Source organism: Nicotiana tabacum, chromosome 18 (assembly GCF_000715075.1).
Source record: "Nicotiana tabacum cultivar K326 chromosome 18, ASM71507v2, whole genome shotgun sequence".
Taxonomy (NCBI): domain Eukaryota; kingdom Viridiplantae; phylum Streptophyta; class Magnoliopsida; order Solanales; family Solanaceae; genus Nicotiana; species Nicotiana tabacum.
The window spans coordinates 1,905,481-1,923,798 of NC_134097.1; the positions used below are offsets into that span (position 1 = coordinate 1,905,481).

Here is an 18,318-nt window from a genome sequence, read left to right on the forward strand (position 1 = left end):
CTCTTTTTCTCTCTTTTTATAAATTACTTTTAGGATCCAATAAATATAATTTTTTAAATTATATAAATTATTATTAGATTATGTATATTAGTATAATTATTAAGTATTATTTTAAAAGTATTTCTAAAAGATGTTGAGTATATCGTTGTAGATATTGGCATAATTTATACTCTAATTATAATATTTTTTAAAATAAGTATAACTTGAATTAATCAGCTAATAAGAGTTGATTTAATAAGCTAATAGGTGAAAATTGAAATCCTACATGTTACTGTCTGTAAGCATTTATTATGATGGATTTGAATGACCAACTTTCTCAAACTAGATAAGCCAAAAACCAATATTTCTAAACTGTAGGGGGCCAAGTGATCATCGATGAAACTATATACCTCAGAAACAGCTAAAGTATATAATAAGCTTCTTACTTCAACTCCAACTGACTAGTCCAAGAATCCTAATATCCATAAATAAAATCAAAGATAGAAAAAGAACAGGGTGTGAGGATAATAATGTTGATAACAGTCAGAGAAGTTGCTACTTCTTCTTCTTCTTCTCTGCTCTTCAATTCTCTCATTTCTACTAATAATAATAATTCCAAGCAGCTACACTCTCTAAAGGTAAATAGGTCCACTCCAATTTGTAAAGCCAGCAGCCTCAGTTTTAATAGAAAAAACACTAATACCACTGCCCCAACATGGAATCTTGGCCTTCTTCACTCCACAAATAGGTACAAATTCTTGAAATTAAAATATACCTTTTTGTTCTTTTTGCTCTTATATGCTTTGAATTTTACTCAATTTTGATAAATATGTCAATTTGATTAAATATGTTTTGAAGATAAAGATTGGAACTTTCTCACTGTTTGTTGTAATGGGTCTTGTTTAAAACTTCTAATTTATTGAAAAGATATGTTGTGAAGATAAAGAATTGAACTTTCTCATTGTTTATTGTAACGGGTACCTTTGCTGGTGGGAGGTATATCAATAGAATTAATGTAGTTTCGTGTAAGCAACTGTTATAGAAAAAGACTTTTAATTGTTTACTTACTTTATCTGGGGTTATAGTATTTACTTTCATTTAATTCATTTGTTTTTTGGAAAAAAGTCTTGAACTTTCCGATTGTTTATTGTGATAATTCCTGTTTCGAGCTTCTAATTTCGTCAAATTTAAGACTTCTGTGTTGCTTTTTCTTTCTGGGATTGTAATATCTACTTTCATGTTGAGTTTGAAATACTGTCTTGGATTAGTTTTTCCTGAAAAATTCTCAAAACTAGTTCTGGACAATTGTGAAATGGTGCTATTGCTAGGATGGAGCTTTTAAGGCTTTTTGCAGTTGTTAGTTCACAGATATGTATAGTGTAGTCTTGTCCCATATTGGAAGAGGAGTGATATCTCCTTGTAGTGTATAGCTATAAATAGGGACCTCTTGTATTGTATTTATCATCTAATATCAATAACATATTTTCTCCCGTGCCTTCTCACATGGTATCAGAGCATTAGTGAGAAACTCGTCGCTGTGCATCATTCCAGCGACATCCGGGAAGAAAGACCTCTTCGCCGTGCAATTTTCCGGCGACTTAGAAGGTTGTCCGTAAGCAAATCACTTTCTGTTTGTGTTGTGCAAAAACAAACACCACCACAAGACTCCTCAGGCTCCGGCGACCAAACCCCAGTCAACCCCACCGGAAAACACACGTCCACGCGCCCTCACGCGCCTGGAAAAGAAAAGAAAAATTCCGGCGAGATCGGACCCACGCGCCGGCGCGTGAGCACTGTTCTGGCCAGATTTTGAAAAAGTTTCAGTTGAACAGTAGGATCGCCTGTTAATTCCGATCCTACCCTCACTGGTTTTGTTTCATTCCGACCACTTTGAGTTTTTTCGTCAGTTACAGTAGATTCCGGCGTGAACAGTGTTTCCGGCACAGAAACGGTGTTCTGCTTTCCTGCTGTAAACAGTGTTTTTCAAGCTATTTCTTCAGTTTTCTCACCGGATTTACTTATTTCCACTATTTCAAGTTAACCCTACTACTACATCTCGTAGCGACATGGGAACCGATGCTTTGAATAGTCGGATGGTTTCTTTAGCAGATTATATTGAGTTTATTCAGTACAAAGCATGTAAGCAGACATCTTCTGAGATAACTTCTATTGTTCAAACAGGTAATAACGTGACTTGTTTCTCCCAATCTTCATCCTCTGAGTCTTGGGTCATTGATTCAGGTGCATCAGATCATATTTGTGGTAACAAATCTCTTTTCACTACTATTTTGTATTCTCAATCTCTTCCAAAAGTCACAATGGCCAATGGGTCTCAAACCATGACAACTGCAATAGGTCAAGCAAGCCCACTTCCTTCCTTACCTTTGGATTCATTCCTTTATGTTTCCAATAGTCATTTTAATCTCATAGCTGTTAGTCGTTCAGCCAAATCACTTATATGCGATGTTTTTATACAGGAACGTAGTACAGGGCGGATCATTGGTACCGGGCGTGAATCAAACGGACTTTATTACCTTATCCTTGCTAAATCACTGGACTCACATCTTGTCTTCCTTCTACAACTTGTTCTGTTACTGATTCATCAGATTTATTACATAAACGGTTGGGACATCCCAGTTTGTCAAAACTTCAGAAAATAGTATCTGGTTTATCTCACTTGTCAGCTCTAGAGTGTGAGTCATGTCAGCTCGGTAAGCATACCCGCTCCCATTTCCCTCAGCGTCTTGATAATCGAGCATAGTCACCTTTTACTTTAGTCCATTTAGATCTTTGGGGTCCTAGTCGGGTCAGTTCCACCTTGGGAACCGATGCTTTGAATAGTCGGATGGTTTCTTTAGCAGATTATATTGAGTTCATTCAGTACAAAGCATGTAAGCAGACATCTTCTGAGATAACTTCTATTGTTCAAACAGGTAATAGCGTGACTTGTTTCTCCCAATCTTCATCCTCTGAGTCTTGGGTCATTGATTCAGGTGCATCAGATCATATTTTTGGTAACAAATCTCTTTTCACTACTATTTTGTATTCTCAATCTCTTCCAAAAGTCACAATGGCCAATGGGTCTCAAACATGGCAACTGCAATAGGTCAAGCAAGCCCACTTACTTTCTTACCTTTAGATTCAGTCTTTTATGTTCCCAATAGTCCTTTTAATCTTATAGCTGTTAGTCGCTTAGCCAAATCACTTAAATGCGCTGTTTTATTTCTTGATGACCATGTTTTTATACAGAAACGCAGTACGGGGCGGATCATTGGTACCGGGCGTGAATCAAACGGACTTTATTACCTTATCCTTGCTAAATCACATGGACTCACATCTTGTCTTCCTTCTACAACTTGTCATGTTATTGATTTACCAGATTTATTACATAAACGGTTGGGACATCCCAGTTTGTCAAAATTTCAGAAAATGGTAACTGGTTTATCTCACTTGTCAGCTCTAGAGCGTGAGTCATGTCAGCGAGTAAGCATACTCGCTCTCATTTCCCTCGGCGTCTTGATTTTTTTTTTTGATAAGGTAAATTGTATTAATCAAAAGGGAGAAAAAAAGCTCCCGCATACAAGAAGTATACAAAAAGTAGAGAATTTACATCAGAACATGATTCTCTACAAATGACGCCCAATCTTCTACACAAGTAGGTGCTACATGTGTGCACCAAAAAGCGATCAAAGATAAAAGACTATTCTTAAGATGTGAAAACGGAGACTCAATCCCCTCAAAAACTCTCCTATTTCTCTCTCCCCAAACTAACCACATGAGAGCTAACGGGGCGAACTTCCACGCCTTTTGCTTGCTTCTTCTACGGAAACCGGCCCAGCTATATAGCATTTCCTTTACAGTGTTTGGCATCACCCATTGAACACCAAAAAGATTCAGGATTGCCCTCCATAAACCCCAGGACACAGGGCAATGCAGCATAAGATGATCAACTTCTTCCCCTGAGCTTTTACACATGTAGCACCAACTAACATGTGTAATTCCTCTCTTTCGCAGATTTTCAGATGTCAAGATCACTACCCTCGCTGCTAGCCATGCAAAGAAGCACACCTTCGTGGGCGCCTTAGGAATCCAGATCGATGAGTATGGGAAAGTAGCCTCCTGTCTCACCAACATACTCTGGTAGAAGGACTTTACGGTGAACAAGCCATCATCACGCAACCCCCATCTCCAAGAATCATAAGATGGATGGGGCATATCTTGCCCGTATAGCAGTGCCAACAAATTTTGGAGCTCCGCAATCTCCCAATCTTGCATGTTCCTTCTAAAAGAGAGGTCCCATACTATCCCCCTTCATGCTCCTTGCGAATTTGTTGGACCATCAATTCCTTCTGGTTTGAAACTCTGAAGACGTGGGGGAAAGAGACCCTCAGAGTAGCCTCTCCACACCACCTGTGCTTCCAAAAGCTGATTCTCCTTCCATCTCCCACCTTGTAAGTGATGTTGCCATAAAAAGCTTCCCAGTTCTTCATGATGTTCCTCCACATGCCACACCCGAACGGTGCTGTGATTGCCTTGGTCCTCCAACCCCCTCCCGTGGAATCGTACTTTTCTGTTATGACCTCCCTCCATAGAGCATGCTTTTCTACCCCGAATCTCCACAACCACTTCCCCAGCAAAGCTCTGTTGAATACCCTGAGATCTTTTACTCCAAGTCCACCCCACTTCTTTGGGGAAGTGACTGTCTGTCAATTCACTAGATGAAACTTTCTAGTTCCATCTGCCGCATCCCAGAGAAAATTCCTTTGAAGCCGCTCCAGTTTTTCTGTGATGCTCACAGGTGCTTGCAACAGGGATAATTAATAGGTAGGGATACTTGACAAAGTGTTTTTAATAAGCACTTTCTTACCGCCTTTTGACAAATACCGTTTCTGCCAGCCTGCTAATCGTTTTTCAACCCTTTCAATGACTGGATTCCAAACAGTAGTATCCTTTTGCAAAGCACCCAATGGTAGACCCAGGTAGGTAGTGGGGAGAGAGCCCATCTTGCATCCGAGAACATGAGACAAAGCATCAATGTTAGCAACCTCATCCACCGGGAAAATCTCACACTTGCTGAGGTTGATTTTGAGTCCTGATACTATCTGAAACCACTGCAGTACCTGCTTCAGGCAGGTCAACTGATCCATATCGGCATCACAGAAAATTAGGGTGTCATCCGCAAAAAGCAAATGAGAGACCCTTCGGGCACTGAGCACCCCGATCGGAGCTGAGAAACCTCTCAAGAAGCCTCCACTCGCTGCACGATCCATCATTTTACTCAGAGCATCCATCACTAAAATGAATAGCATGGGGGATAGGGGGTCACCTTGCCTGAGCCCCCTGGAGCTACCAAAGAAACCACACGGGCTACCATTAACCAGGACAGAGAATCTGACTGATGAAATGCAAAACTTGATCCATCTTTCCCCAAACCCCATCCGTTTCATAATGAAGTCCAGGAACTCCCAATTGACATGATCGAAAGCCTTCTCAAGGTCCAACTTGCACAGTAATCCGGATTCTCTATTTTTCCTTCTGGAGTCTACAAGTTCATTTGCCACCAGAGCAGCATCCAGGATCTGCCTACCTTCCACAAATGCATTCTGGGAGGACGAAACAGACACGTCAAGAACCTTCTTTAGTCTGTTGGAGAGCACTTTAGAAATAATCTTGTAAATGCTCCCCACTAGACTGATAGGCCTATAGTCTCTGATACAAGATGCGCCTTCTTTCTTAGGCACAATGGTAATAAAAGAAGCATTGATGCTTCTCTCGAAAGCACCATTCACGTGGAAGTATTCGATGGCTTCCATCAACTCCCCCTTAACAGTGTCCCAACAGAGCGGGAAGAAGGCCAAGGAGAAACCATCAGGCCCAGGGGCCTTATCACCATCACAGCTCGACACAGCATCGTGCACCTCCTCCTCCTCGAAAGCTCTTTCTAGCCACTCATTGTCTCCCTCCCCTATGTGGTTGAACTCTATTCCCCCCAAAGTAGGCCTCCAACTAACTTTCTCTTTGTATAAGTTCTCATAAAACCCCACTATCGCCCCTTTTACCTCCTCTTCTCCCTCGATCCTCACCTCATCTACAACTAAGGACTGTATGAAGTTTCTCCTTCAATTTGCAATCGCAACCCTGTGGAAAAACTTAGTATTCGAATCCCCCTCCTTTAACCAGAGCGCCCTTGATTTTTGTCGCCAACTAGTCTCCTAAGCTATTGCTAGCTCGACTATTTCACTCTTAACCTCCCCCAATCTCACTTTCTCAGATTCATCTAGCTCCCTCGCCCCTTCCCCTCTCTCTAATTCCCCCAATTCATGCATAAGCTCCCTCATTTTGACCTCCACCCTCCCGAAGACCTCCTTGTTCCACCTAATAATATCTCCCTTGAGCAATTTGAGTTTCTTCGACAGACGGAATGAGGGTGACCCTGATACCCCGTAGTTGGTCCACCATTCTTTCACTTTGTCGCAAAATCCTGGCACTTTCAACCGCATGTTCTCGAACCGGAAGGGAGCACGGACCCCCCTCCCTCTGCATCCATCTAGCAAGATAGGCAAGTGATCCGAAGACAGCCTAGGTAAAGGGATCTGCAACACATTCGGCACCAGCTCATCCCAGGAGGACGATATCAGAAATCTATTGAGTCTGGACCTTGAGTTTGAATCCTCCGCCCTGGCCCAAGTAAACCTTTCCCCTGACAGAGGAAGATCAATGAGAAAGTGATCTTTGATGAAGTCAGAAAACTCCTCCATGGCCCTCGAAATCAAATTGCACCCTAATCTCTCCTCCGGAAATCTAATTGTGTTAAAGTCTCCCCCTAGAACCCATGGAATGTCCCATTCCCCCATAATATTAGCAAGTTCCTCCCAGAAAGACACTTTGGACCCTTCCCCTACCGGCCCATACGCGCCCCCAAATCCCCACTCCACCCCACTCACTCTATCTTTGACGAGAGCTGCCAAAGAGAAAGCTCCCTTCCTAATCTCCTTTACCTCCAAACTTCTATCATCCCACATAAGTAGAATGCCCCCGGCACTTCCCGCTGCAGGGACCCAGTCATATTTCACCCAACTACCTCCCCAGACACTTCTCACGATCGCATCCGACAAAACTTCCATTTTAGTCTCCTGAAAACAAACTAGATTGGCACCCCACTCCCTAACTCCCACCTAACTCCCACTTTGATGATGGCCCTTTTGTTTGGGTCATTCATCCCCCTGACATTCCATGAAAGGATCTTAACTTCCATAAGCAACAATAGCCCCCATTTCCCCACCCCCCCTAGACGAGGTCCCTTTCTCCATGTCACACACTCGACCCCTTCTCTGATACACATTCCGAGTCTATCCATCATGGTTTCGACAAATTCCGACAACTTTGGAATTTTCCGGCGAGCTACAGTATTTCCGGCACAGAACATTGTTCTGTTTTCCTGCTGTAAACAGTGTTTTTCAAGCTATTTCTTCAGCTTTCTCACAGGAGTTACTTATTTTCACTATTTCAAGTTAACCCTACTACTACAAATTGTAGCGACATGGGAACCGATGCTTTGAATAGTCGGATGGTTTATTTAGCAGAGTATATTGAGTTCCTTCAGTATAAAGAATGTAAGCAGACATCTTCTGAGATAGCTTCTGTTGTTCAAACAGGTAATAGTGTGACTTATTTCTCCCAATCTTCATCCGCTGAGTCTTGGGTTATTGATTCAGGTGCATCAGATCATATTTCTGGTAACAAATCTCTTTTCACTACTATTTCGTATTCTCAATCTCTTCCAAAAGTCACAATGGCCAATGGGTCTCAAACCATGACAACTGCAATAGGTCAAGCAAGCCCACTTCCTTCCTTACCTTTAGATTCAGTCCTTTATGTTCCCAATAGTCCTTTTAATCTCATAGCTGTTAGTCGCTTAGCCAAATCACTTAAATGCGCTGTTTTATTTCTTGATGACCATGTTTTTATACAGGAACATAGTACAGGGCGGATCATTGGTACCGGGCGTGAATCAAACGGACTTTATTACCTTATCCTTGCTAAATCACTGGACTCACATCTTGTCTTCCTTCTACAACTTGTTCTGTTACTGATTCACCAGATTTATTACATAAACGGTTGGGATATCCCAGTTTGTCAAAACTTCAGAAAATGGTATCTGGTTTATCTCACTTGTCAGCTCTAGAGTGTGAGTCATGTCAGTTCGGTAAGCATACCCGCTCCCATTTCCCTCAGCGTCTTGATAATCGAGCATAGTCACCTTTTACTTTAGTCCATTCAGATCTTTGGGGTCCTAGTCGGGTCAGTTACACCTTGGGATTCCGCTACTTTGTCAGTTTCATTGATGATTATTCTAGGTGCACTTGGATATTTTTGATAAAAAATCGATCTGAGCTGTTTTCTATTTTCCAGACCTTCCACGCTGAAATTCAAAATCAATTTGGGGTTTCTATTCGTACATTTCGTAGTGATAATGCCCGAGAGTATTTGTCTTCCCCATTTCAGCAGTTTATGAAATCTCATGGGATTATTCATCAAACATCTTGTCCGTACACATCTCAACAAAATGGGGTAGCTGAAAGAAAGAATAGACATCTTATTGAAACTGCTCGTACCCTACTCATACAATCTCATGCTCCGTTGCGTTTTTGGGGGGATGCAGCTCTTACATCTTGCTATCTTATTAATCGTATGCCATCTTCAGCTATCCAAAACCAAGTTCCATTCTCTGTCATGTTTCCCCACTTACCTTTGTTCTCTCTTCCACCCCGTATCTTTGGAAGCACTTGTTTTGTCCATAACCTTACTCCAGGAACAAATAAGTTAGCTCATCGTGCTCTTAAGTGCGTATTTCTGGGTTTCTCGAGAACACAAAAGGGGTATCGATGCTACTCTCCTGACCTCCAGCGGTACCTTATGTCCGCTGATATTACCTTCTTTGAAACCCAATCATACTAAACAGGTTCAGGTCATCACTTAGATATTTCTGAGGTACTACCAGTTTCATCTTTTGGAGATTCAGTCATTCCAGCTCCACCACCTACAACTCCAGTTGTTGCTCCACCACCTATAGCTCCAGTTCCACCACCTACAGCTCCAGTTGTAGCTCCATCACCTATAGCTCCTGTTCCTCCACATAATCCAGCTCAACCTTCTGCAGCTCCACCACTCTTGACTTATCATCGTCGTCCACATCCAGCATCAGGCCCAGGTGATTCACGCCCCGCATCAGATTCTGCACCTACTGCGGACTTGTCTCCTCTTAGTCAACCAATTGCACTCCGCAAAGGTGTACGATCCACACTTAATCCTAATCCCCATTATGTCGGTTTAAGTTATCATCGCCTGTCGTCACCTCATTATGCTTTTATATCTTCTTTGTCCATTGTTTCTATCCCTAAGTCTACAGGTGAGGCACTATCTCATCCAGGATGGCGACATGCTATGATTGACGAGATGTTTGCTTTACATGCGAGTGGCACTTGGGAGCTTGTTCCTCTTTCTGCAGGTAAGTCTACTGTTGGTTGTCGTTGGGTTTATGCAGTCAAAGTCATCCCGGATGGCCAGGTTGATCGGCTTAAGGCTCGTCTTGTTGCAAAAGGATATACTCAGATTTTTGGGCTTGATTATAGTGATACTTTCTCTCCCGTGGCTAAAGTAGCATATGTTCGTCTCTTTTTGTCCATGGCTGTTGTACGTCATTGGCTTCTTTATCAGTTAGACATTAAGAATGTTTTTCTCCACGGTGATCTTGAGGAAGAAGTTTATATGGAGCAACCACCTGGTTTTGTTGCTCAGGGGGAGTTTAATGGTTGTGTGTGCAGATTGCGCAGGTCACTATATGGTTTGAAACAGTCCCCTCGAGCTTGGTTTGGTAAGTTCAGCACAATTATTCAGGAGTTCGGCATGACTCGTAGTGAGGCTGATCACTCTGTGTTTCATCGGCATTCTGCTCCTAATCTGTGTATTTATCTAGTGATTTATGTTGATGATATTGTTATTACAGGCAATGATCAGGATGGTATTACTAATCTGAAGCAACATCTCTTTCAGCACTTCCAGACTAAGGATCTGGGCAGGTTGAAGTATTTTCTAGGTATTGAGGTCGCTCTAGTGGCAAGCACCCTCCACTTCCAACTAAGAGGTTGTGAGTTCTAGTCACCCCAAGAACAAGGTGGGGAGTTCTTGGAGGGAGGGAGCCGAGGGTCTATCGGAAACAGCCTCTCTACCCCAGGGTAGGGATAAGGTCTGCGTACACACTACCCTCCCCAGACCCCACTAGTGGGATTATACTGGGTTGTTGTTGTTGTTGTATTGTATTGAGGTCGCTCAGTCTAGCTCAGGTATTGTTATTTCACAGCGGAAGTATGCCTTAGACATTCTTGAGGAGACTGGAATGATGGGTTGCAGACCTATTGACTATCCTATGGATCCGAATGCTAAGCTTCTGCCTGAACAGGGGAGCCTCTTAGAGACCCTACGAGATATAGGAGATTGGTTGGCAAATTGAATTACCTCAAAGTGACTAGAACTGACATCTCTTTTCCGGTGAGTGTTGTAAGTCAGTTTATGGATTCTCCCTGTGATAGTCACTGGGGTGAAGTCGTTCGCATTCTTCGGTATATAAAGTCAACTCCAGGCAAAGGATTACTATTCGAGGATCGAGGCCACGAGCAGATTGTTGGGTACACAGATGCTGATTGGGCAGGATCACCTTTTGATAGACGTTCTACGTCTGGATATTGTGTTCTAGTAGGAGGTAACTTGGTCTCGTGGAAGAGCAAGAAACATAATGTAGTTGCTCGATCTAGCGCCGAAGCCGAATATCGGGCCATGGCTATGGCGACGTGTGAGTTAGTTTGGGTCAAGCAGTTGCTCAAGGAGTTAAAGTTTGGAGAAATCTGCAAGATGGAACTAGTGTGTGATAACCAAGCTGCTCTTCATATTGCGTCAAATCCGGTGTTCCATGAGAGAACTAAACACATTGAGATCGACTGTCACTTTGTTAGAGAAAAAATACTTTTAGGAGATATTGTTACAAAGTTTGTAAAGTCGAATGATCAACTAGCAGATATTTTCACTAAGTCTCTTACTGGTTCTCGTATTAGCTACATGTGTAGCAAGCTCGGTACATATGATGTGTATGCACCGGCTTGAGGGGGAGTGTTAGTTTACAGATATGTATAGTGTAGTCTTGTCCCACATTGGAAGAGGAGTAATTTCTCCTTGTAGTGTATAGCTATAAATAGGGACCTCTTGTATTGTATTTATCATCTAATATCAATAATATATTTTCTCCCGTGCCTTCTCACAGCAGTTAAAGAATGTGAAATAAGTAGTCTCTCTTTTCTTTTTCAATGAGGAAGTCCAACAAATTTCTAACATACTAGAGACCTTACAGACTTTTATTAGAGAACAATAGAGGAAACATAGGAGTAATTAATATGAAATTTGGTCTAAAGGACCCTTATCTTGAAACCAAAATAAAAAGTCTTATGCAAGGGGAATCTAGAGAAAGCGTAGACCAAATGGTTTGGTGGTATGGATGGGATCCGTACACCCTTTATTAGAGGTCTCGAGTTCGAGCCTTAGAAATGGAGAAACCCCTAGTAGGAGGCATTTTCCCCTTTAATGTGCCTTGACAATGGGTACTGGATACCAGATGGATATATAAAGAAAAGGCTGGTTGCGACTTATTGAAAGATTCAAGTTGCGCGTGAAAGTTTTTATTCTTTTTCTTTTTTAACTTTGGCCGTTCGACAAAAAGGCTATCCACCTTATGACTCTTGCTCACTAAAGAAAGAGAAAAAACTCCCAAACTTGAACTAGAGAAATATATGCTTATCGGGGACATCAAAGTCTGTAATGGTTGAATATAACTTCTCTGTTCTATTGTCTTGATCATATTCATTACTCTTTCTTATGGTTTTGCGGTTGTGAAGTCGTTGGGGTTGTGCATGAAATCTTAAAATGTTATCTTCTGTTTCACATAAGCTTTCTCCTTCCTTGATCTTTTTGCACTACTATCTTCTGTTGCTCCATTTCATCGATTTAATTAGTTTTGTACCAATTTCCATAACCTTTACTCTTTTCTTCTTTCTGACTGATATCCTCTTTCTCCAGCTGTGATAGTTCAGTATTTGATCCGTTGGGTATCAATTCAGGTAAATCATCCTGGGATAATTTGGTGAGCTTGTTCTTTGAGACATTTGAAAGTTCCTCAAATACTAGGAAAGACAAAACTTCATCAGCTCGAGGGTTCGCAGGTAGCATATCTATCTACAAAATTGTGTTTTTACGTTGTTGATTGCACCCACATATCTTAGCCTTTGATTAGAATTTCTTGTCACTGACAGCTGCAATTGAAGATACTAGCATTGATTTTGGGGACTTCTTCAAAGGTCCATTACCAGGAAAGTTTCTAAAGCTATTAGGCTTTTTAGCTTTGTCTCGACTCGGAATCTATGTACCGCTTGGTGGAGTAAATCGGGAGGCCTTTGTTGGAAATTTAGATGAGAATAGTATATTAAGTACTTTGGATTCCTTTTCTGGTGGAGGCATAGGTCGCCTTGGAATATGTTCGCTAGGTATTGTTCCCTTCATCAATGCACAAATTGTGTTTCAACTTCTTGCTCAAATCTACCCCAAGTTGCAAGACCTTCAGAAAAAAGAAGGTGAAGCTGGAAGAAAGAAAGTTCTTCAGTATACTCGCTATGCTTCTGTTGGATTTGCTGTAGTACAGGTAATATTGTTTTTCCTAGAAAAACTGATATTCTCCCTTAGTGTCGGATGCAACACATCGATACCGGGTTCGTCTGAACCCAGTACTTTCGACGTGAAGCATAAATTTATGTCTAAAAATTCTCTAAAATTGCAACAAATAGTAGATATGAACCCATAGAGCTTAAATCATGGATTCGCCTCGGCTTTCCATGTTTCATTTTATGTGACACTCTTTCCTTTTTAGCCTGTTACAAAAAGAATGATACTTATCTATATTTGAAAAGAAATTAACTTAAAATTTTCATTTTACCCTTAATGACAATCTTTTATAGCCAATGAAATGTCATGGCATGTTTAAGACCACAAGCTGTAAAAGTCATACTTTCTTTCTTAAATTATGTGCCCAGTCAAACACCGGCACATTAGATGAAACGTAGGAGTATTACTTGAATGAAGAAGCATTCTCTATATGAGATATTTCCTGTACAATTGAGTAGTAGTAGTTTGTTTGAATTTGATTCTCACTTGTACATTGTGGTTGAAGAATTGCATTTCATGCATAAATACAGAGTCGATTGGCAAATTACACTTATCTTTAATTTCTGCGGCAGGCAATTGGCCAAGTATTATTCCTTCGACCTTATGTCAATGACTTCAGTACCCAGTGGGCAATTTCTTCTATTGTTCTCTTGACCCTCGGCTCTGTACTTACGACGTATATTGGGGAGCGAATCACTGATTTAAAACTTGGAAATGGTACATCCCTTTTGATCTTTACAAATATCATCTCCTACTTGCCAGCATCCTTTGGTAGGACAGTCGCACAAGCATATCAAGATGGTAACTATGTTGGGCTTGTCGGCATCCTAGTCTCGTTCTTCCTCCTAGTCCTTAGCATTGTATATGTACAGGTATGTTCTTATTTCTAGGTTACGTAACATTTAACTTCTTGTCATGCCTTTGAGGGAAATTGTTAACAGTGCTCTCAGCCAAGATTTTCAGGAAGCAGAGAGGAAAATTCCGCTAAATTATGCATCAAGATATTCTGGCAGAACAGGTGGAGGACTTCAAAAATCTGCATACTTACCGTTTAAAGTTAGTATTCTTTTCTTCTCTTGTTTCGTTTAGTTAGTTTTGAAGGCTTGTACTCCTTAAGAAGAGTGGGGCATCAGCTCTTCTTTGGATGAGAAGAATGAGGGTTGAAATCTGTTTCCTTATGGAGGAAGTCACTTAGCTACTTGTTTAAAATTTCCTGCTGTTTCATTAGTGGTTAGACATGCGATAAGTAGTGTTGAGGGGACTCTCTCTAACAGCTTAAGCTTTTAGATGATATGGTCACACAATTCAATATGGTATCAGAGCCAGACCCATCCCAGTCCTTTGTTTCATCGATGTTGGGCCCCCGTATTATATTGTTCATGCTCCAATTGGCAGACTTGGGTGTGTGAAGGGGTGTTGAGTCTCCCACATCGGCTAAGGGACAAGGGGAGCCATTGTTTCACGTTAATCCTTATATTTTGATGGAAGCATGCAGTGAAGTTCTTTGTACAGTTAGTAAATTATGATCCTTCTTAGATACAACTTATGACTATAGTTACAATGGTCAGGTGAACAGTACAGGAGTAATGCCGATTATTTTCTCTACATCATCACTAGCCCTTCCTGGCACCCTGGCACGTTTCACTGGTGTAGGTTTCCTGAGGAATGCTGCAGCAGGTTTAAACCCTGGAGGTAAGTAAAAGATAGTGCAGTTTCCTCACTTCACATGCACTTTCCACTGAATAAAGCTTGTGCCTTAAACTCGACTACCTTTGAACTTGTAGTGCATATACACTCCCTGTCCTGATGTACTAAAGTTTTGAAACAAATTGACGACTATCCTTAAACGAAGAGGTGTAGTCTTGTAAAACCTGTTGTGCAATACTTTTGAGTTAGTGGTACTACGTAGAAGATAGAGCAACTAGAGACAGAATCTGAAAAATGACTTTTCTAAGGTGGAATAGGTGGTACTCGACTACAGAGGAATATTGATTTTTACGTAGGGTCTTTTCCTAACTCTTCTCTCTGAAGAGATTATCGATGACCATAATTTCGGAAAGAAAAGGTTAAAGATAAAATGGTATTTGTATTTTCAACGAAAAGGAGATAAGCAAAACAAGTGGAGAAATAGTTCATTATTGACAGTGCATTTCTTTCTGTTCATGCATGTGTGGACTTATTTTCGCTTTATAATATTTTGAGGGCTTTGACCAAACAGATGTTCCTTTGTAGGTTCTTACTATCTCCCGGCAAATGTTTTGTTGATTGCCTTCTTCAATTACTATTATACATTCCTGCAATTGGACCCTGATGATGTCAGCGAACAATTGAAGCGACAAGGTGCCTCAATCCCACTTGTTCGACCGGGTAAAAGCACAGCAGCATTCATCAAGACGGTATTATTGCCTTCTTTGGTTTCCGTGATGGCCTTTTTTTCTTTCTACTCATTGCGTCTCTTGATTCTCTAATCTAGCAGGACGTGCACTCTTTCTTATAAGACAGTAGTCATGTTCAGCGTGTGGTTGGAGATAACAGAAAACTGTTGATTTATTTAGATCTTTATATATAAGATGTGCTCCCTCTGTCCCATTTCATGTGAATAGACGCGATGGTCAAAACACTTGAATTTGGACATAGATTCTTCAAATTTCTAAAAATGAAAGTACTATAAGTCACAATTAGGTAGTTCAAGAAAATATAGTCCGCCAACCCACACAGATTTGGGTGGGCAGGCAGGGCTAATATTCATTGGCTTCTCATTTTAGGCACAGTTCAAATTAGCCCATTAAAAACTTGTGTATATTCATTCATATATATGCCGACAATATAAGTGTCTGTAACACAAATCCAAGTTAACTTTCAGACTGGATAAAGCTCAAATGCTTTGTCTGAGATTCATATATATTTCCCTATATTGTTAAAAGTAGCCAACCTTCTATATGATTTGGATTTACGGGGGTTTTCTTACTTTTCCCATTTCTTTTCTTGTAAAAGATAGTCTCTCTTAGTGTATACTTGATACTCTAGAATAGGTAAGTAACTGATGTATTGCATATGTAATAGTACATGAACACCGTCCGTCACATGGTAATCTTATCAAATAGTTTAACTATGATTTAAAGATCAAAGTACTTCGTCATTTCATTATGCCTTAAAACGGGGGATTACAGGTACTCAGCCGGATATCAGTTCTTGGTTCTGCATTCTTGGCAGTTCTTGCTGCTGGCCCTGCTGTAATTGAACAGGCAACACACCTCACTGCTTTCCGGGGCTTTGCAGGGACGTCAGTGCTTATTCTCGTGGGTTGTGCTACAGACACTGCAAGGAAAGTGCAAGCGGAGATTATATCCCAAAAGTACAAGAACATAGAGTTTTACGACATTGATAATAAATATTGAGTCGAGACATCTGGTTAAAGCTGGAGAAATGAGCCTGTAATACATAAAGAAAACATAAAAGCCGGAATACAAACTAGTTCATTGAGTTTGATCTGGACGCGAGAGCCTCTACTTTTGATTCCCCTGCCCCCTACTTGTCTTAATCAATGTATTCTAGTAGTCTCTGTATTAACAACTTAGATGTACATGTTTCTTAGATCTGTAAAATGCAGACACAAAACTGCCATCTTTTTTGTGTTTTATTTTTTGTATTTAGTCTCTACCCTGCATTTCTGAAGGGGAACGTTGGCGTAGCTGGTAAAGTTGCTTCCATGTGATCGGGAAGTGACGGGTTCAAGCCGTGGAAACAACCTTTTGCAGAAATACAGGGTAAGGCTGCGTACAATAGACCCTTGTCGTCCGGTCATTCCCGGACCTCGCGTATAGCGGGAGCTTAGTGCATCGGGTTGTCCTTTCTTTTAATTTCCCTTTTCAAATTATTGAACTATATCACTTGAAAGCTCAGCTTTGATTCTTTCACCAAGTTTCTCTTTTATTTGTAGTTACCTGGATTGTACATCGGATCTCATCATATTTCTGAAAAATAAAGTGAGGGAAATTGTGAAACCTTTAGTCTCTCAAGAGTTTATATTGGACTATGTAACAACTGATAAATGACTTGTTAAATTCAGGTGCACATTTTTTCTCTAAACCTTTCAAGAAAATAAGTAGTAGCTTATGCATCTGAGATGAGGAGTGCAAAGAGATAGTAAAGGAATTGTGATTCACGCCCTTCACCAAGTATTCACCCCGTGTCTTGTCTTGCACGAGAACATTTTTTTTTTTTCTTTATGCTTTCGGTATTTGAAATTCATTGGTCCACTTAATTCAAATTCGCGTTGCGTAGGTTGACTTGAGAGGAAAGCAAATTGATCGTGAAGGGATATGATGTGATGAGACATGTCATAGGACAAAACACGAAATAGACGGAGCGGTAAAGTTTGCAACGAAAACATCCTCTTGTAGAAATTCAAGGTAAGATTGCGTAGATCAGACCAATATGGTCCGGTCCTTACCCGGATCCAGCACATAATGGGAGTTTAGTATCTCGGGTTGCCCTTTTATTTGACGCTAGAAATCATAATCAACTATCTCATGAAGGTGCTTTCTAGTTTTGTTTTCCACTGCCATTATCATTAGCAAAAGAAGAGAGAACTTGTCTTTAATTAACTTCTTAAGGGTAGATTTTGACAAATGCAACTGCAAAAATAGATCCAAGACAACTCAAGTAAGGACAGAATCTTTCTTTCAAAACTGCCATTCCTGGTCTGAAACAAAAAGAAACTTGATTTTCAAGGCCTATTTGGCTTGGATTAATTAAAGGCTGATAATAGTGGATCGTTTGGTTGAAGGATTAGGAAAAAACATTTCGTACATAGCTAATGCATTATTTGGTTGGTCATATAAGAAAAAAATAATCCTCGCATAGCTAATGCAACATTTAGTTTACAGTATTAAATAATATCCATATTAAGTTATGCAGAAGTTTAAGGTATTATTTTATACGGAATGAAATCTGAAATATGATTATATGTATTAGCAATATGGTAGGTAATCCTTGCATAACATTCCACGTATTATTATTCACTTCATAACAAACATGGGCAATTGTTTACCAAAAACACAGGTCTCCGCAAAGTTGTAAGACCATGTATGGGGGTTGACGCCTGCCCAGTGCCGGAAGGTCAAGGAAATTGGCAACAGGGGCGCGGACGACCGAAGCCCCCACTGAACAGCGACCGTAATTATGATAGTCCTAAGGTAGCGAAATTTCTAGTCATGTAAGTTCCGACCCTCACGAAAGGCGTAACGATCTAGGCACCCTCACGAAAGGCGTAACGATCTAGGCATTGTCTTTGAAAGTATGTGATAGCAAATCTTTTAGTGTTAGCAGCCTACGTCCTCTTGTTCTAGGCTTTCTTTCACTCCTCTAGTTATCGATCATCTACCCGAGAAGATATAGAGTCCCATAGTTCTACCTACCATCCTTTCACACTATTTAAGGGGCAACATCTATTTAGTGGATTTCAGGTGTTTAGATATTTCAAGCATAAGCAGTAGTTATAACCCCAACATAACTAGCATGTATTTTTTAAGCATAACAAACATGTAGTAGCCTGAGACTTGCAGGAAGGGGGAA

The 18,318-nt window shown here is 40.7% G+C and overlaps 1 protein-coding gene across 2 annotated transcripts; it reads left to right on the forward strand.

Moving 5' to 3' along the window:
• Nucleotides 1–433: 433 nt before the first annotated feature.
• Nucleotides 434–16,359, forward strand: LOC107774575 (preprotein translocase subunit SCY1, chloroplastic-like). Of its 2 annotated transcripts, none has more exons than XM_075236534.1 (8): nt 434–727; nt 12,103–12,245; nt 12,336–12,721; nt 13,314–13,613; nt 13,705–13,797; nt 14,310–14,433; nt 14,974–15,137; nt 15,912–16,359. In XM_075236534.1, exons 1-8 carry the CDS (start codon nt 510–512, stop codon nt 16,137–16,139), a joined length of 1,656 nt encoding a protein of 551 aa, XP_075092635.1. In that variant the 5' UTR covers nt 434–509; the 3' UTR covers nt 16,140–16,359. The 2 variants fall into 2 exon arrangements, with proteins under 2 accessions (XP_075092635.1, XP_075092636.1); XM_075236535.1 differs by having other exon boundaries at nt 16,021–16,359.
• Nucleotides 16,360–18,318: the final 1,959 nt, after the last annotated feature.